Source organism: Pseudochaenichthys georgianus, chromosome 22 (assembly GCF_902827115.2).
Source record: "Pseudochaenichthys georgianus chromosome 22, fPseGeo1.2, whole genome shotgun sequence".
Classification (NCBI taxonomy): Eukaryota; Metazoa; Chordata; class Actinopteri; order Perciformes; family Channichthyidae; genus Pseudochaenichthys; species Pseudochaenichthys georgianus.
This window is the reverse complement of record NC_047524.1, coordinates 14,272,577-14,293,783: the sequence shown is the minus strand read 5'-3', so window position 1 is coordinate 14,293,783 and position 21,207 is coordinate 14,272,577. Positions and strand designations below refer to the sequence as shown.

General features: G+C 42.1%; 1 protein-coding gene across 2 annotated transcripts in view; it reads right to left on the bottom strand.

Annotated features, from left to right (window-relative positions):
• The window catches only part of asap2a (ArfGAP with SH3 domain, ankyrin repeat and PH domain 2a), a 64,397-nt gene that overhangs the window by 13,570 nt on the left and 29,620 nt on the right, over nt 1–21,207 (bottom strand). For both annotated transcript variants that reach the window (XM_034111378.2, XM_034111380.2), the window contains exons 3-14: nt 17,606–17,751; nt 14,358–14,432; nt 9,240–9,289; nt 5,762–5,891; nt 5,386–5,471; nt 5,236–5,311; nt 4,460–4,546; nt 3,186–3,289; nt 2,508–2,577; nt 2,038–2,125; nt 1,334–1,382; nt 617–783 (exon numbers count right to left, since the gene is read on the bottom strand). In XM_034111378.2, the coding sequence (XP_033967269.1) occupies nt 617–783; nt 1,334–1,382; nt 2,038–2,125; nt 2,508–2,577; nt 3,186–3,289; nt 4,460–4,546; nt 5,236–5,311; nt 5,386–5,471; nt 5,762–5,891; nt 9,240–9,289; nt 14,358–14,432; nt 17,606–17,751 (1,128 nt within the window). The remainder of the gene's footprint in view (nt 1–616; nt 784–1,333; nt 1,383–2,037; nt 2,126–2,507; nt 2,578–3,185; nt 3,290–4,459; nt 4,547–5,235; nt 5,312–5,385; nt 5,472–5,761; nt 5,892–9,239; nt 9,290–14,357; nt 14,433–17,605; nt 17,752–21,207) is intronic.

Below are 21,207 nucleotides of genomic sequence, written 5' to 3'. Positions count from 1 at the left end.
GAGGCGAATTTTAGTATTGACTCGCGTATGTTCAAGAAATCCAAATACCTTGCTCGTTCCATTCGCTTTATTAGGAAGTTCAATGGATCAGCTGGCGGCCCAATGCCGACGTGCAACCTTTGCACGGTATTTAAACAAACAAATCCCAGTTGTACGAATGTGTGCGGTAAATAACTTTTTCCAACTTCCTCTCTAGACTTCCTGCTGTGTCACGCTGGCAGCGTCATTTATACCTGAGCACGCTGCTACAATCTGCTTTCTATAAATAATAACAAAACATAAAACTAGCAGTCCATAAGCAAAATAATACGTTACAAAAACAGTATAATAATAATTCATCGTTATTCAGCTCATTTAAGTTAAAATAAAAGAATATTCAATTAGCTCACCAAACCATAATTCATTACCATAAAATAATGTGCCTAAATGGCTCTTAGAAAATCCATCTAATATTTATTATGGGTTCTGGAGAAAGGTCAGCGTTAATGGAAACTATGAATAATTTGTAGTTTAGAAGCTTAAAAGCACACAAAACCACTGGTGTCCTCCTGTTTGCCATCATTATCAATCACATTATTATCTTTAAATATGTCATTTGTCTTTCTCTGCCACTCACTGGGCGCTCCACAGTCACAGCACAGGTCGTTTCCCGTCATCCTCTTCACCTCGATCAGGATGGCCTTGGTCAGCTCCTGCACGATGTTGTTCTCTCCGACATGCTGGTCCCCTTTGAAGGCCTGATTCAACGCCTCCTCCTTACTGTTCTGCAGCACGGAGATCCAGCTGGAGGAGGGCGGAGGGGAGGGGGGAGCAACAATGAGAATAATGACAGAAGAAGAAGGAGAAGAGGAGGTCGAGGGAGGAGGAGAAAGTAGGTTTATAGGTGAGGATGGGAGCAGCCGGAGGAGGGAGATAAAAAGGGGAGAGAAGGCCGGATTAAAAGGCTGTTAACATTCAGGAAGTTGGAGGTAAAGACAAGGCCGAGCGTCTGACTGTGTGTGAGGTAGGAAGTGTGTGGAAAGTGGACGAGGCGGTAAACAGGATGCACTTAGGAGCACACACACACACACACACACACACACACACACACACACACACACACACACACACACACACACACACACACACACACACACACACACACACACACACACACACACACACACACACACACACACACACACACACACACACACACACACACACACACACACACACACACACACACACACACACACACACACACACACACACACACACACACACACACACACACACACACACACACACACACACACACACACACACACAGAAGGAAGGAACAGGCACTCACATCTGACAGTCCTGGTCGTCCTCGGCCTGAAAGTGATACGTTCTGTCGTCTGAAACAAAAAGGAAACGGATGACACAACAGCAGAGAGATTTGGGAGAGGAAAGAGAGGACAACATGAACTAAAGAGAGGTGGAAACACAGGGAAGATCTCAGAGCCACTAAAGTATCCTGCTCAACTGAAAACAGTAAATCACTTTTTCAGCGCTTTTCTCTGTCTTCAGATGTGAATACTAATAACCTGGGAGGACTATTTTTAAATCTCTGTTTCCAAAGCAACCTACATCATTTACACCGAAGCTGAATCCTTGCCTCTCCAGCTCAATGGCACTATCTCTTACGTGTGGAAAAACTGGCCAAATTCAAAAGGACTGAAAAGGAAAACAGTTGCTGAATTATTTTCTGTCAATTTACAAATCAATTAATCACGCCAGCTTTTTTGTGTTTTGTTATTACATTCCAAGTTCACGGCTAAATGCTACACTGATGTGCGGGATGTGTACATTTTGAAAAAGCTTATCTGTGGCTTTCTGCCGTTTGCTCAATAGAAAATAAAACTGCTGCACAACAAACCTTGGTCAGCTGCTGCCTGAATGAATGGAGCTAATTAAAATGTGGCATTGAAATGCTACGTATACAGATTATGAAAACCGTGAGAGCAGGACGGCAACATATGAAAAAGCCAAGAGAGAGACGCCTGAACTTACGTGATATGAGGTCGAAGCTTCTCTTCTCTTCAGGATTGTGTTTGACCTGGCAGGTGAGCAGGTTGAGTTTAGCTGGTGGCCGGTTAGCCTGACGGAGAGAGAGAGAGATGGGGAGCAGAGGGAGGGAGGGAGGGTAATGATAACATTGCAAATGAGTGAGAGTGTTGTTTTTAACCATATCTGACTGCAGCTGCAGCCAAGTGAAACATCTGATAAGAGCTGCGTGTGAGAGGCGCTGCTTCAAGGAGCTAAATCTTTATATGGGAACACACGAGAGGCTCAGCAATGAGAGAAGAAATGAGAACTCTCTGCTGTTAATGAATTCATGTTTAATGGGTGAAGATAATGATTGCCTACCAGAAAAGGACACTTTAATGTGTGTGACTAAATTAAGTGTGATGTGTGTATTTGTTTTAACGAGGACACACACATAGATCCTGTTCTTGTGCAACTGAAAGTGTTGTACTCACTGTGCCGTGTGAGATGGTGAGGTAGCCGTTCTTCGCTGTGCACTTTCTCTTCTGCCACACTTTCCTCAACCTGTGACACAGACAGCAGAGGTAACAAGTCACATACACTAAACTCACAGAGCAGACACTTATGATAACATATTTAATATGATCACATGTTATGATAGAGGATGCATTAGTTATGACACACAGACTGAGCAGTGTATTCACATCTATAATTTAAAAAACAAGTGAGATCACCTGAAGCAAGCAGCTCCATTGATCCACAGAAAATGAATCGCAAAAGGTTTCGATAAATGATTATTCTCTTGTGGTTTTTAAAAATCACTAGCTTTTCCAAAAAGAGGATTTGATGATTGTCTGTTTTTTCTTGTTTGTTTGATTTTATATTATAATATTTAAAACAAGCAATTTAAAAGATATCACCTTGGGCTCAGATAAATTGTGATGTGTCATTAACAACTAGTGGAGTAAATGAGAAGGTAACCAGCAAGTTGAAGTAGATACATTATTGTTTATTTAAAATAAGTTAAAATCTTTGTTTCCCTTTGTTATATTATTTTAATATATTATATAACACATTTAGAACTCAACACACAATGGGAACTTACTTCACATAAATTGTGTTTTAACCCCTACACAACCACAACTGATCATTTGAGCTAATTTGCCACTCACCCATCACTCTTCTTGTAGAGGCAGCCGCTGCGCTCCGTGCCGTGCTCCTTGTTGCCCTGAGGCTGGTGCAGGCTGTAGGTGGTGCTCTGCCGCACCTGTGAATCCTGGGAAAGCAAACACAAAGAAACAGACACAAGAAATCAATGCCTACAAACAAACAAAGAAAACTAAATAAAAAGCAGGCGCTACATGAAGGATTTGCAAATTCAAATTGCCGTCTATAGGAGCCACTGAAGCGGTAAATGGCTCTGATTTAATGTCTGACGGAGAGTCTCCTGCTCCTCTGAGAATTTAGAAGCGAGTATGAACAACAAAAGATGGCTGTCAGCCTGAATGATATTGCACACATGGGGATGAGACAAGAATAGAAGCTTTTACACCTCTGAATCTAAATCTGCGACAACAGTTTGCAAAAAGCTTCCAGGATAGAATTACAAATCCCATTTTGATCGTAAGCCTGTAAGCAGTTTGAACAGATTAAACTTGATTGCATTTAACTTTATATTCAGGTTTGAGTGCAATGTAACAACACACAAGTGTAAAAGAAGGACCAAACAAAGGCCAGCGAGTGACGTCATTTCCTGTCTGGAAACACTACGGGGAACAGACTTCAGAAGGCAGCCGTTAATGTGGCTTTAATGATTCTATTGGTGTGTGCTGTTATCAGCAGACACACACAGCCAACAGGATAATCTTGCAGGAGCAGGAATGCAGCTTAAGCTTTTCTCATTGAAAAGTTATTTAAAATAAAAAGCACTGAAACAGATGCGGATTTAAAAAGAACATAACAAATATCAATCTAGCACAACGACAGAAGCAACACAACACAATGGAAACAGAATGCACACAACCACAGACATGTTTTCCATGAAATCCACTTACTCTCCTAGACTTGTTTCACAAAAGACGAAGGCAGCGGAGGAAAGGAGAAAACAACCTTCAGGTGAGACCAGGAGCTGCTTATTTAATGGCTCGCTAAGCAAAAGGCTGGTATAAGTTACAAATCATTTCCACTCAGTCATGTGGAGTGGAACATTGATCATAGCAATGCATGTATAAAACAAATGGGAATCACCTCAGATTTAACTTCTACCACAGACCCGCAGTCTAAAAAAGGGCTGAAAGATAATAGATTGAGGACTGTATATACTTATCATAAATCAGATTTTAAACTATGTATAAGAATTGAGAAACCTAAAATATGATGTTTGACTGACATTGTTATTTGATGTTCAAAAGACCCTCAGTGCTACGTGTTCGTGAGTGTGTGTTACCTCTTTCTGCTCCACCTGCAGTGCTGTCTTCAGGACGTCTCGTAACTGAGTCAGCTGTTTCCTCTCCTCGTCCTGCACCTGCTTTATCTGTCATGAAGAAAACATTTCAAGATTCAAGGCAAGGCAAGTTTATTTATATAGCACCTTTCAACACAAGACAATTCAAGGTGCTTTACAAAAATGAAAGACATTCAGACAAAGGCATTTAAAAACAGTAAAAGACAATAAAAGAAACATTAAAAGAAAAAATACATGAATAAAAAGTTACAGTGCAGTTTATGATATGAATAGTTCACACAGAAGTTCCACTTTACTGATGAACACAACGGCTCAGTTTCAATTAAAAGCAGCGGCAAAAAGATAAGTCTTCAGCCTGGATTTAAAAGTAGTCAGAGTTGCAGCGGACCTGCAGGTTTCTGGGAGTTTGTTCCAGATATTTGGAGCATAATAACTGAACGCTGCTTCTCCAGGTTTAGTTCTGACTCTGGAGACAGAAAGCTGACCAGTCCCTGAAGACCTGAGAGATCTGGATGGTTCATCATTTAGCAGTAGGTCAGAAATGTATTCAGAAGGCTATATTGTCATAAGCACAGTAGCTACAGTGTAGATATGGAAATGGAAATCTTAAGTCCCAGGCTCCTCCAACAATGCAACAAGACCCAAAACAATAAAATAATGCAAGATTATTTTGCCAGACCAACGTGCAAGTGATCCGAAAACAGAGGAAAGGGAGACAAGCGAAAGAAAGAAGGTGAAAGAGTGGACGTTTTTCTCACCGTGTGCAGATCTGTGGCCAGTTTTTCTATGGAAGGTTTTAGGTTGTCCACAGCTTTTAGACCATCCTGAAAGAAACTGAACAGGAAACATGTTAGTTTAATAAGTATGTATGCAACTGATCCCATTTCCCTGCAAGATTTCTGTCTTACTTGCACTGTGCGTGGAAGTACTTGATGAGGTTCTGCAGCAGGTCCACTCCCTTCTTGATTTTGATCTCATTGACTTTGAGGAGATACTGTAAACACATGGAATACAGATTCAGCATGAGGCCAGGTTCAGTCGGAGGGAAAGGCAGCTCCATTTCAAACATTATTCATCCCTTTCATCTCATATGCAGACACTTCAAAGCAGAAGTCTACATCTTTCCAGTGAAGCTTCATTAAAAGTCAAACATCACAGAGGTCCAGACCACACACACGTCATAAATGTAATCTAAGATTTGTATTTCAAAAGTGTATACACATTATGAACTACACAAACTTCTTCTAGGTTTGACAGATAGTTGCAGTAATTAGTCAGACTCACCTCACACATCTGCAGCTGGAAGAATCTCCTCTCCTTCTCCATCTCCTCAGCGATTTCTGCGCCGCTGATTTCCGTCCTGATCATCCCGTGCTGCCTTGCGTGCTCCTTCTTCTCCTTCTCTATCTTGGTGCTGGAAGGAAGTGACATCACAGGGGTCAAAGAGCAAACAGCAAATGCATGGCAGTAGCATAAAACATGGGGGAAACCGTGTGGTTTTGTGGAAAATCAGCTCTATTGCTGACTTTGTTGTTGGAGGAAATGTAGGGATTTGGAGGGTGTGTCGCGTAACGATAATTATGCCATGCTTATACTTCAATGTTTAAATTAAAAAGGGAGTTATGTATTGTAAAAAGTTAGGTATAGGTTTCTGGTATGAGCAAAGGAAATAAGTAGTTTAAGATTTTGATTACTCTTTCATTCCTGCCTCAGGTGAAATCTTTCAAACACTAGGGCCCTTTCTCATTTCATCAAATCCCCCTCCTCGACTCCTCGGTCCTCCGGTAGTGACTCGGAAATGAATTTCAGCGCGCCATGTTGAAGGACATCTCATTTCTCTAAATGCACTTCGAGGACCGAGGATCGAGCATCGAGGAGGCTCTCTGGAGGAGCTCTAACCGAGGAGACACTGATGGGTCCTCCACGGTCCTCCACGGCTCCTTCGTGGATGCATTTCCGGCAACAGAGATGTTTCAAAGAGTCGTGACGGACGGCCGGACTTATCTCAGCCAATGACAGCTCTGCATGCATCCCCTGGATATTATTTTATTAACTGCTCTCATCGCGACGCGATGTTTCCAGAGAGAACAGCTGTGAGGTCCGTGCAGAAAGCAGAGCAGTGTGTATAATATATATCACTCAGTATAACAGGCCTACTCTCTTTATTTGCTGTAGTTTAGTAGATATCTACAAACAAAGAGTTGATATTTTTCTAAAACCACTTAGTGCTTCACATAATAAAATACACAACGGCTGTTCGCTGTAGGTGCGTGTGTGTGGTGTAGGTCTGTGTGGTACAGTGTGTGCGTAGATGCAGCGGACAGACAGGTCTCAGTTGGTTTGGTGTCCTCTGCTTACTTTTAATACTTGTAAATACAACTTTTGGCCCATCATTTATTTTCCTCATTGTAGCGACCAGAGAGGAGAGGGGGGGGGGGATATATCCAGTCTCTGATAGTGTTACGTTATTATGAGAGTGCTCTGTTTGATTCTGAAATTATATATATATATATATATATATATATATATATATATATATGTGTGTGTGTGTGTGTGTGTGTGTGTGTGTGTGTGTGTGTGTGTGTGTCTGCATCTGTAGCCTGTTATTGTCTCATTATACCGCACTGTGAATGAATCAAAGTAAATATATAAGTCATCATGAACACAGCTGTCCATCAGACAGAGGGCTGCTGTGCCTCTTGTCATCATTAATGGACGTCTCTTTAAAATGACCGCTCAGAGGAGAGGAGTTCTCATTTCTCTAACCGCCTGCTGCTTCCCCTCCTCTCTCCTCGGTTCCCCTCCTCGGCTCCTCGGCTCGCATCTCCTGTGGGCGGGACTAAGTCTCAAGGATAGGAGTCGAGGAGGGGAGTTAGAGAAATGAGAAAGGGCCCAGGTTACCTGCCAGTCAGTATTCAGGGCTGATTTTTCACAAATACCATAAACTCTGCATACAGTAGGCTATCTGTAAAAAGCAATCCGCAAAACACACACACAAGGGCGGGGGGGGGCACAAGACCATGCAACAGGGCATTCTTTTCCATATGCTGTTTTTCTGACAGCATATTCCCTACGAAGACGATGCAGCAATCTGTTCCCTCTCGCAGAGACGGGACAAGAGTGTCAGTGTTTGCAAGCTGTTCCACAGATTTCATCATGATTCATGAGCATCAAGCTGTGCTGGTAGGTGGACTTTGCGAACTTTTAATAGACCCAGGCTGTAGCTCCATATTTAACAAATATTGTAATAATATTACATATTTGTTTTACGGTGAATAGATATGAGCTCATGAAACTTCACATTCAGAAGGCATAAAGCGCTACAATGATGTTGCAACACTTTTAAAAGGAAGCAGAAATCAAACTTGTCAAACTTCGCAATTGCACAATATCTACTTTCATGTGTTATTTGTCATGTGCTCAAAGGCTTCATGAAGTAGACACTGACTTGATATTTATGTGTTTGTCATCAACTGTGAGTCGCAGTGGGAGGAGACAGTGATCAGTTTCTGTTTTACCAAGGAAATTGTTTTAGACATGGTTGGAAAACCAGAGTGAAATGAACCACAAAGTAAAGTTAGTTTTGGTTCGTACATTTGCCATTCAGTGCATAATGCCAAAATTAATTTCATCGAGTACAGAGCGTGCCTTTGTCAGCACATGAATCCTCAGCGCTGAGAGTGTTACAACATCATCGGGCTGAGACTAATGGAGAGACACGTGTTCGCCAGGCTGTTTGGACGCCTGCCAAGTGTTCAACTGATGATCGGGCTGAGAACCAAGTCCCTTTCAGTGCCGTCAGTCCAGGAAGTGAGCCACCAATTAGGAAATAAAGACAGGAGACGCAAGAACTTTTGAAGACGCATCAAATATAGGGATAATTTGACTTATTTTAGGAACTCTTCCTGAATGAACAGCATTGTAAACGAGACAACTCCCGACCAGAACACTGAAAATGGATTCCAAACTCAAGAGTCGGATGCAAAGTGCTTGCAAACCAAATCAGGGATTGAGAAATCAATACTGTGCGAGACAAAATGATGCATCTCTTTGTGTCTGTGAATATAAAACAGCAGACTGCAGAGAAGTCAGAGAAGACCGGAGGATCATTGATAAAGAAGAGAGCGGCAAGAGACATTGGGGGTGTTTTCCAATTAGGCAGAAAACTGGCCTCTTTTGATGGTTTCTTTTCACCATCAAAAGAGTAAGCTCAAATGCAAAAGGGAAAACGGTCGAAACAGTCATACAGCATCAGGATGAAACTGGATTTTCGTACAAAGCCCGCACTGTCTGATTGAAATGGTTTGGAGAGAAGATGCATTACCCTTTCAGTAAAGAATGTCCTTTGCCGCTTGTAAAATATATGAAAGTGCAAAAAAATGTCGTGTCCTTTGGATGCACAATCAGTGGAAATGGTGTCTCAGTGTGGAGAGGGAAAGGTGATGGTGAAGGCGAGTTATTCACATCACAGATGTGTTGACAGATCATCACAGATGGGGGTTAGAGGGGGGGGGGGGGGGGGGGGGGGGGGGGGGGGGGGGAGCAGTTAGTCGAGACAAGTAGACAGAGACAGGACACAAACTGCAGTTTAACATACTGACACGTGTGGCTTTAAATTAATCTAAAATAAGGATTGCTGTGTTATAACAAGGTTTAAGCATTGGGTCAGCAGGGAGCACAACAATGTAATCAATTAACTCACACACTGGTTTTATTTATGAAAGAAAAGTAGTTTTTGAAGTATTCATAAAAGGTTTCTTACACTTTTGTCTCGTAGTCCTTCCAGGCTTTGTCAAAAGGCTTTTTCAGATCCTGTCAAAAACAAGCAGACAAATTAAATTGTGAACAAAAGTCAAAAATATAGTGCAGTAATAAAGGAAGGGTTTGACAGTATGAACAGACCATTTTTAGAAATTGGCAACCAATTCCTAGCCTTCCAGGCCACTTTTTGGAAGCCGGCAATATTCAGTTGTGCTTTGAGGATGTGGGATAGGTATTTGACACCTACAGTATTTAGGACACTTTATAGACCAGACAGTTAAAGGAATACTTCCACCACAAGGCCATTAGACAATCATTGAAACACCTTCACAGCAACCACATCACAAAGATCTCAACATCATCACTGTCACCGCTAACCAAATGTGACAAAAATGTTCCTACTAATGAGCAATGCTACTGTATCTCTCTGGGGGGGTGGGGGTGTGTGTGTGTGTATGTGTATGTGTATGTGTATGTGTGTGTGTGTGTGTGTGTGTGTGTGTGTGTGTGTGTGTGTGTGTGTGTGTGTGTGTGTGTGTGTGTGTGTGTGTGTGTGTGTGTGTGTGTGTGTGTGTGTGTGTGTGTGTGTGTGTGTGTGTGTGTGTGTGTGTGTGTGTGTGTGTGTGTGTGTGTGTGTGTGTGTGTGTGTCTCATTATGGCGTGAATCGTTTATCTGAATCATCCTCCTCACAGGTGCAGAGCAGTCTACAGCTGTGGAGGAGCTGTGTAAGATTACTGTGTGGAGGGTTTTTGGGAAGGCAGATGAGTTTTGAAATGGTCACACTGACAACGGGTGATGCTTCCTATTGTCATGGGTGTGCTCTCTACAGCTGCTTGAGCAACGCGCTTGATTAAACAACACCGCGTACACTGCGGGGCTGATTAAACAGCGATTATGTGAAACAAAAGCAGACATCGCTGGGTGTAATTGGCTGTAAAAACTACAATGCATTGAAATTCATTGTTGTCCGATACCAGAGCCAGAACGCCAGGAGTCTGCCCCCGGAGTTTAGACGTCTCTTTGTGAATAAATACCAACAACTACAGTTAGCACCTGCTGAATCCTGGCATGGAAGTCTGATGTTTAGAACATACTAACAATTACTGTTTACTGTGCATTTCTGTCCATGAATGTGAAAAGCACACATATTTCTGTTCGGCTACCAGGCAGCTTATGGCCTCAGTGCGTTGTTAAAGCTCCAGAGTGGACTGTGATCCTGCTGTTGACCTCCACTCCAACAGCAGAGGAGTGGCAGGCTCACCCCGTTAGCCCCCAGGAACACGGCCCAGTTCACTGCGCCAAGGAGCACTCAGCCAGGCAGTCAACCAGCTCAAGAGCACAAACCACCAGAGGAAAGAGAGCATAAAAGGACGATAAAAACACACAAAAGCTGAAAACCAAAAAGAACGCAAATCTGTAAAGAAAAAAGCCCAAAGCAAGAGAGGAAGCAGCTAAAAGAATGTACTGTAGGTCAGCAGAGAGTCAGAAATAACAGAGAGGGTGAGCGGAAGGAAATGTCATAGCCAGAGAGGAGAAAAATGGTAACAAAGGCTAAAAATACCAGAATCAGGCATTGCTGGGCAGGGACCGGCTGAGCAGAATAGGCCAGAGCACGGGGCAAATCTCTCCCTGAAGGAGCAGCGAGCTCTTAGCGCCCTGATTCTCTGTCTGGCTGAATCCAAAGGGCGGAGGAGGAATGTCGTGCCCTTGAAAAGGGCCTCCATTCGCAAATGTATCACCTTTTCCTACCTTCCGACCACACATGTCCATGAATAGCTGTTCCTGTTTCACATTCCTCACACCTTTCCCCACTGCAGTAATGAGTTTAGTTTGGATCTGTAGATGTGGATGTGAATATTTGTAATGGCAGTTCACCGAAATTATAGAAAAGACGTTCTCCCATTTAAAGCTAGGGTTATCTAGCATTAAAGCAACCAAAACCTCTTTTTAATGCAAAAAACTATAGTCCATCATATGAGAAGTAAAGACGAAAAACTAAGAGAAAGATATCTCTTAAAACTTGGCAAATAAAACCAAAGTTTGCATACCAAGATACCACTTGAAGTAAAAAAAGAAATTGTGCTTTGTAATAAATGGATTGAACTGACCCTTTATTATATCTGCTGTTTCTAAATGTATGTTCAGTTATTTTAAAAACGACTGATGCTGCTGATGTAGTTGATGGCAGATTGTGCAAATAAATGTGGCTGATTAGTATTCCAAGCTTATCTTTATCTCATACAGCGAGCATGTGTGGGTGTTTCGGATGTTCACGACCCACTGAACCACACTGAGACCCCCTCCTCACACGACTCCTTACTTACACAAACACAGTAGACTGCGCAGGAACTATGCAGACACTGTAACTGAGCGGTGATAAGCTGCTGTGACTCATGGTGGGTTAGAAACACAGACTGGTCAATGAGCAGGGGATGAGAGGAGCGGTATGACATCATGCATGTGCTTCGTCCACTCTGAAAGGCGCTGTTAGCAGAAAGCTCTCGTGGACTCAGCACTTTCCACTGATGGAGTGTGTTTATCTTCAGTAAAAACACCCCTGGGTCTTCCAGGGACCCCACCAAGCGTTTATGCTACTGCTGCACTAACTGAGCTGTACCCTGGCCTGAATATATACTATAGCTAAATATTGCTTTAAAACAAAATGTCTTTACAGAAACACTTTACCTGCTTCTGAATTGCCCTCTGTCGTGAACCATGGAGGTAGATGAGGTGGAAAAAGGTAGATTTGAACATCAGTGATGGGTTGCTAGGTGGTAGCCCTCTAATCATAGAGCCATTAGTGGCTACCCCCCCTCGGGGTTAGTTCATCACACTCATTGTCAGAGGCAGCACTGGCAGAATATTAACAAGCTCGGAGAGAATAACGGCAAACAGAAAGCCATTAGGTCTCAAGTTAAATCAAATGAAAACGACTGGTGGCTATTATAGCCGCCACATACAGCAGACGTAATTGCAGTGCATTTAAGGATACCAGTTTGCACTTTTTATGCATTGACAGAAGATTAAATATCTTAAAATAACTTGGCATTTACCTGAAAAAGAACCCGAAAAAAGTTATTAAACTAAGTTGAAGTCGTAAATATATGCTACTGACATTTACTCGAGGTGTATTTTTTCACACAGCTCATATACGAATCTTGTTTTTACTTTTGGATAATGACACATCAAAATGATGACTCTGTATACATCTCTCTTCCTCTCTAAGGACGTGCATATCAACCCAATATTATCCTGCTCTCACTACAGCCTTTCATGCAGGTCTGGGCTTCTTCTGCTTTCGCCTCTCCTAACAAGTACTTCCCCTGGGAGACGACAGGAGTGAAGAAGTGGGATAATGACAGAGGAAGAGGAAGATGTTGAAGAGGAAGGCTAAGGGAACTGCTTTGGGCTTTGGAGTTGAGAGGGGAGATGTAGCCATGAAGGAAGAGGAGAAATAATCATCACAGAATGTCTAGATTCTCCTGGCACTGAGGTTAATGACATTGCAACAGTGGTGACATTAACTTAAGTGTGTGTAAATGTGTGTGTGCCCTAAGGTATGACATAACCAGCAGCTCATTAGCCCCCCCCCCCATGTCATTTTGGGTAATAGGAATCATCAGATGGCTAATGAGCAATAAGCGGGTAAGCTTCACAGATGCGACAGAGTGAGGGGTCAGCGGCGGGGACAGAGTGAAGGAAACACAGGGAAAGAAATAATGGGAGAGACAGAAATGATGTAAAAAAAACTAAAAAGCGAGGAGAGAAGCAGATAGAAGCTAATAAGAAAAGCTTGAGATGCACAAAAGAGCAATGGAAGAAAACAGAGGGACAAACAGTCCAGAAGTCGAGAGGGTCACAAGGACAACCGCCATATCCATAGCAACCAGCCTCATTAATGAGCTGGCTTAATCGTATCATACCTCGGTAGAAACTGCAGCCAATCATGTGCCTGCAGAGTGAAAGGTCACAGAGCGGCAGACAGTAACGAGTGCTGATTTCATTACAGAGCAGCAGGGACTGTTAACCTGAGTCTGTCTGGGTTCAGTCCGCTCGCTGACGCACATGACTGACTGGCTGACTGACTGCTGTGTATTAAACCTCAATACCTTTTTGGTTTGTCGCACTAACTATTAAAAACTCTCAAGTACAAGGTAAGGCTGGGCGGGAGAAGTGTTGCATGTCATTCCTTTTGTTTCCCTCCTCTTTTTCCTGTGAAGTCCGCAGAATCAGCAGGCATAAAATACCCTCCAAAATTGCTTTAACAATTCTCAATTCCTGTTTTTAGGGAATAATTCTTAAACGCCTGCTTGTATAATGACTTCAATTTGTAAATTACCCCGCTGCGGGACTAATACATAAAAGAATCCTGACTATATAACAATTCAGAACATCTTGGGGAAGGATTTTGCGGAAAAACATCAATTTCTTAAAGTTTATTATTCAAAATTATGAGTTTGGCGTTGGCACTGAAACGTTTCCACACATTTATAATTCCCTAATATCTTTAAAATAAGATTTTAAAGCAGGAATACATTGCATTTAACTGTGTTCAAGTCTTTCAGAGGCAGATATTACTGTTTGCCAACTTCATTGATTAGATCATTATCCCCAACATGATCCAGTAACTGGTTCACCCTGATGATACAGGCAAAATGTGATGTAACGCTGAGTTAATATCAGCCCCATGCTGACACCTTTTCACCTGCTCGATTGAGTGATTGCATGCTTCCACTTGAGCATAAATGATGTTGATTGATTGGAGACTGCACTCAAAATTAAACACATTTTATAGAGTGATGGTCATTTGCTCCATGCTGACAGTTTTGCACTACTTCATCATGTTGAGTTACTGCAGGCGTCATGTTAATTCTCACGTCAGTAAATGATCAGAGGTAAATAAAGTTTGGGATTTTATTTCTCGATTTTGAAGCTAGGTGTATTCTGGTAACCCTCAATCAATCTAGCCTTTACCCAATTTACCTTTTAATAACACCTCATTGTGATACTATACGTGTGGTGTTCACTGAGGCGCGAGGACAGAGCATTCATCTCCTCGTAGAACACTTTCTGCTCAGTAGTAGAGTAACACAAGACCATGCTGTTTTGTTTCCTTACCCCTTTGACTCCCTTGAGGTCTCCTTTCAGCAGGCTGTCCAGAGGAAAGGTGATGATGTTGTTCATGTTTTGGAACTGGAGGAGGGTGAGGAGAGAGACAGATAAGAGTTGAAGGGTTACATCAGAGGATTTAAAACCTGCAGGAGCCTAAAAGTCAGGGGCACCCGACACCACTGAGAGTCAATCCTTTAAGTGTGTTGTTTAAGTGTGTTGTTTAAGTGTGTGTGTGTGTGTGTGTGTGTGTGTGTGTGTGTGTGTGTGTGTGTGTGTGTGTGTGTGTGTGTGTGTGTGTGGCCTAGCATTACTATTGTGACAAACTGTAAAGCATTAACCCATCACTGTACCCTGTATGCAAGGGCTGGTTTGCTTTCACTAACTGTACGGAGGCTCAGTCACTGGTACATTTTTATATACAAAGCCATGCTAGGGAAACTTCCATCTTATATCTGCTCCCTGATCTCACGGAGAATTGTAAGTGGCTACTGCCTGAGATCGAATGCTGTGGTTTTATTAAATGTGCCAACTGCTAGGACTGTCTTAGGGAAGACAGCTTTTAGATGCGCAGCTCCTCTGTCTTGGAATAGTCTGCAAATTAAATGGAAACGGAACAATCTGGTGCCACTAAATGTTTTTAAAGCTCGGTTGGATGTTAGTCAATCAGAAGCTATTGCTGCTTATGTGGATAATTTTGTAAATGATGCTGTATGATGTCCTTTTGTTGTTCTATTTATGTTTTTATGTTTCATGTGGAACTACTTAAGCAGGTCTCCCTTGGAAAAGAGATCAATGATCTCAATGGGATTTATCTGTATAAATAAAGGTTTGAAATTAAATACCTGTTTACACAGTCACGTGTGGGGACTCGCCTCCCTTATGGGGACAAATTGGAGGTCCCCATAAGAGGAATCATTCATTTTAGGGTGAAGACTTGGTTAGGGTAAGGGTAAGGGTTAGGCATGTGTTAGTTATGGTTAAGGCTAGGATAAGTCTCCAGGAAATGCATGTAAGTCAATGTAATGTCCCCTGAAGTGATGTATACATGGTATGTGTGTGTGTGTGTGTGTGTGTGTGTGTGTATATATATATATATATATATAGGGCTGTCAGTCGATTAAAATATTTAATCGCGATTAATCGCATGATTGTCCATAGTTAATCGCGATTAATCGCAAATTAATCGCACATTTTTTATCTGTTCTAAATGTACCTTAGAGGAATATTTTTCAAGTTTTTAATACTCTTATCAACATATGAGTGGACAAATATGCTTTATGCTAATGTTTATTATCATTTGAACAATGACAAATATTCTCATGAATATTAAACACAACAACCTCTGAACATTACAAATATTCGCCTCAATTCAACCTGGAACCTCTCATACAATACAAATTGTGTGTGTGTGTGTGTGTGTGTGTGTGTGTGTGTGTGTGTGTGTGTGTGTGTGTGTGTGTGTGTGTGTGTGTGTGTGTGTGTGTGTGTGTGTGTGTGTGTGTGTGTGTGTGTGTGTGTGTGTGTGTGTGTGTGTGTGTGTGTGTGTGTGTGATCGTTGGAGCTATGTGCAACTCAAGGCATATGCTCGAACGGGAGCTGCCTGGACGTTGCAATCATGTTGCTGCAATCATGAGTGTGCTGACTTCTCCTACAATGTCCCGCTGTCTGCTTCCTGCATCAAGTCAAGTGCTCGGTGCAGTTGTGTGGATAGAGCGCTCCTCTGTTTTCATTTAAACAGCTCCTTATATCCGTTAGCGCAGCTAGCTAGCACCAGATGCTAACAACAACAATAGCCACGTTCACACTGCGGTAATGCACGTAAGGTCTCTCTCTCTCGCTCGCATCTCCACACACACCACACACACACACACACGACCACACACACCACACACGACCACACTACACACACACACTAACACACGACACACACCACACACACACACACCACACACACACACACACACACACACACACACACACACACCCACACCACACACACACACACACAACCCACCACACACACACCACACATACACAAACACACACACACACCACACACACACTACCACACCACACCACAACACACACCAACACACACACAACACCAACCACTGGACACACACACTCCCGGTCTCTCCCAGTGGCCAGTCGGTTGCCTGCCGTGTGAGCGTTGGAAGTGTGGGCTCTTGCCACCAGCGGGCGGCAGGAGCGGGGCTGTTCAGACAATCAGCTTGTAATGGGTTATTTTAAACTCTATGCGCTCTGAAACTACGGGGCTGCCGACGAAAAAAATACACAGGCGTTAATCGCTTAAAATAATTAGTGGCGTTAATTTTTTTTTGCGTTAACGCGTTATTAACGCGTTAACTTGACAGCCCATATATATATGTATATATATATATATGTATATATGTATATATATATATATATATCTCCATCAACAAACCTGACACATCTGTGTGTGTGTGTGTGTGTGTGTGTGTGTGTGTGTGTGTGTGTGTGTGTGTGTGTGTGTGTGTGTGTGTGTGTGTGTGTGTGTGTGTGTGTGTGTGCGTGCGTGCGTGCGTGCTGGGTGCAAAAGTTAAAACAAATCTAATTATTTTTTCTGAACAGTAAAGATGGTGATAATATCCAACACTGAAGCAATACGGGTTATTGGGTTGAAGTGTGCCCCCTCAGCAGCAATTGCACCATCTTTATTTGCACATTTCAATTTTACATTATTAAAATACATCCATTATAAAACATTACGAACCTCCCCTGTGTGTATTGCTGCACGTGGAGTCTAGGAAGCGAGAGCTCAAGCTTCGAGAGATTACATCTCAGACAGGCAGCTCATATTTCTTTAATATAAGGTGTTGAGATAACACTAATAAAAAGAATCTCCTGATCTCAGTGTGAGTCGATACAGTGTCTAAGGCGGAAGCAACAGACCTCACATGATGGTGTCAGGTTTTTCCAATAAAGCTCTGGCCTCAGTACAACAAAACTGGCTTTAAGAGATCAGGTTGATTTAGATCCAGGAAATATGTTGTGTTGCAGTAGCTCTTTGGCCGCCTCAATGGAAAAACTAGAGCTACCTCCCTGGGGGCTTTAAGTTCCAGCTGGACTCGGTATGTGCTCGATGTGTGTGTGCTAGTTAGAGACTCACAGGGACTCAATGGGATGGAGACAATTAGAGAGGAGAGGATGGAAATCTTGCTTGTTCCCAGAAGATTTTACTCCACCCCCAAATGCACACAACGTAGGCTCACCAGGTTTTTGAAGAGCGCAGTGAGCTCCTTGGTGAAGACGGAGAACTTGAGGAAAGCTGAACCCAGATCCGGATCGTCTCTGTACACGCAGTTCTCTCCAAACTTCTCCAGGGCCTGAGTGTACTGCTCCTCGTTCTCGACATGCGCTGAAAGACACACACACACACACACACACACACACACACACGTCAGCTTGGATGGGCTAGTGTAATCAAACTAAGGGCTTTCACTTTCATTGTTACAATTCAATAAACAATCTCTGGGTATGAATAATGGATGGTGTTCTTCTAGGAGGCCAAGATTTTCCTCCCATTACATTTCAAGGTTTGCTTCTGCACACAAGTGATCGTTTGTATATTATATTTGATATTTGAGTGTAAGAAAATCTTCTGGAATAAGGACAATGAGGTGAGGAGTCTCTTCGATACAATGCTGCAGTTTTCTCATGCAGCTTAATAATAGCTGCATATAACTTAATAATAATTAAAAAAAATTAAAAAAAACATTATTATAGATGTCAACTTATGAGGGAGGTAAGAATCCTGCATCACTCTGACTGGTTCAACTAGTTCTTCTGACCATCACCAAGAAAATAGTCATGAAGTTGATTAGTAAGCCAACAGAAAGTTATTTGCCAATGATCTTGATGGTGAAGGAGGTGATGTGAGAAAGGTCATTTGTATATACTTTTATGCAACGTTTAAATGGCTATGATCCTGATATTTCTACCTCGAATAGCTTCTGCACCCTCGCCTGTATGTGTGATTAAAAACACCAGAGGTAGAAGAATATTTTGATCCTCACTCTATTAATAATTGTACTGAGAGAGGTGAAGACAACTCTCAGAAGTGACAGGTAGGGACAGAGACAAACAAGTGACGGTAAAAGAAATGTAAAGACAGGAAGAGGAAAATAAATATATACAGATTTAACCCCCAAACTCTAAAATAACCCCAGTCAGTTACCAGTGAGGGGGGACCCATAAAGCAGCTGTGACAGAAGTCTCCCAGCGTGTCTAAAGTCGACCTAATCTACCACCGGGCTAGGCCTAGATGATTCCACTTAATTCACTTCACGCCAGGGTAGGCAGCTGATAACAGCTAATGACATCGGGACAGCAGCGGAGGGATGGAGCACTGGGGACTGTTGCTATGACAACGATCACTAAGAGACAGAAAAGGATTTGAGGGTGGCGTGAGGAAAGGACTTAAGGAAAAAAGAGATGTCGGTAAAAGACACCTGCTGCCACATCATGACTGCTTTTTATCTGCCACACACACACACACACACACACACACACACACACACACACACACACACACACACACCACACACACACACACACACACACACACACACACACACACACACACACACACACACACACACACACACACACACACCACACACACACACACACACACACACACACACACACACACACACACACACACACACACACACACACACACACACACACACACACACACACACACACACACACACACACACACACCACACACACACACACACACACACACACACACACACACACACACACACACACACACACACACACACACACACACACACACACACACACACACAGATGTGTCAGGTTTGTTGATGGAGCTGGATAAGCTCATGTCTCTGCTGCAGAGATATCCATCATGTTATTAAAAGGGGAAAGCTAAAAGCTTCTGAGTCACTACCTGCCGACCTCCTCACATCAGACAAATCTAATTTAAACCGCAGCTGAGCTGATGATAAAGCTCCGACAAGACTCAGCACACAAGTGGTAAATGAGGGTTTTGAACAGCTGCTACTACAAAGTACCTGAGATAGTGACTTTTTCCCACTGCCTCGAGAACACAGACAATAAAGTTCAATTGAGTGGTTAATGGTTTAGTCTTAAAAAATATAGTATATGTGAAGTTGCATTGAAAAAAAATACACACCCAATTATTATCACTCAGTCATAACCTTAAACCAGTAATTAAGTAAGTTGTTTTTTAAGCAGCTTTAAAAACATAAATATTTGTCATCTAGACTTTTAGTAAACAACCTACAGTATCTTTGGGAGATAGTTGTTGGGCCAAAACAAGCATTGCATCTTGTTGACGCAACAATTCATAGATTAATGATATTTTAAATAAGCCTTATAAAACAGCTTGTGGTTCAAAGCAGTGAAATGAGTCGCACATATAATAAACTTTAAAAGTGCGTTTTGTGTCAGACACTGAACCTGACCACACACTCCACTGTTTACATATCAGCTCCAGCTGTTTGGCTGCGGCTCTGTTGTTTTTGAAGTGGCACATGAGCGCCGACTAACTGCCCAATCTACCCCCGGCTGCTTAGTGATGTAGTACATGTGTATTTATTGAAACATGAAACGCATCACAAATGCAGTCTGCAGAGCAGCTTCAACCCAAAAAAAGAGTGCATTACAAGCCAAAATATGTATGTACTTTACTCTAGTAAGACGGCAAGTAAACCAAGAGCAGTGACACCGAGGGCAGAGGCAGCCTTTGCTTTAGTCTACACTGCAAACAGAACCTGCTAATTCAATGCGGTTCAACATGTTCACATTTTCAGTGCATTAACCTGATGTTAAAGAGCTTTCTTAAAGTAACATTGTTTTTGCATGCTAACAGGTACTGACTCTGAAAACTACCCCCTCTTCTGTAACCTTTTGTCAATATTACATGCCATTTATAAACGCTGAACACCCACTACTATTGTACCATTTTGATGCTTAAAATGCTTACAACAAATCTATTTCTAACTGTGGCACATTGTCATCAGACATCACTGTTGAGCATTGCTTTATGCGACCATTTGTGAGGATCCCAAACTTCAATTTGAGAACTAGTGAACTACTACTGAAAGTGTCTTAAGGCACGGGTAGCATAACACCATCTACTTATTTTGTTACTGACAACATCTTAGTTTAGCTGATCTGACCAGATTGCGCTGTTTTTCTGGAAATGAATTATTCCTTTTCATTTTAAACCTTTATTTAATCAGATTGGTCCCATTGAGATCATAGATCTCTTTTTCAAGAGACCTGCAGCATATAGGTTCCACATGAAACAATAAAGGACATCATACATTATATTTACAGGATACATTTACATAGTTATAGATATTTACAAGTGTCCATAGTATCAACGAGCATTTCATTTAGCCTAGCTTTAAAAACATGCAGAGGAATGAGATTGCTCAGTTTCAATTCTTGCTGAAGATTGTTCCAAGCAAGTGGAGCTGCGCACATAAAAGCTTAAGCCTATTATTAGCATTTGAGAGCTCATTTATTTAACTAGTAAGAGTTCCTCTGCATTTACTTGTACTAGTGATTTTATACATGTGGTTACGTTCATTACAATTTTACATATTTCCTCATGAGATTAAACTTTGTAAGTGGGTTTTGGCCCATCTAAAGGGTAAGAGATATACTTTAAAATGTTTGTTTGGCACTAAGTGTAAGACACAGAGAGACACAAAAAAAAGATTCCTGTTGCTTGACCTCGGGAAATGATAAGCTTGTGTTATCTGAAGGACAGAGGCCATGATGCGGTTGAACAGACAAAAACACACTT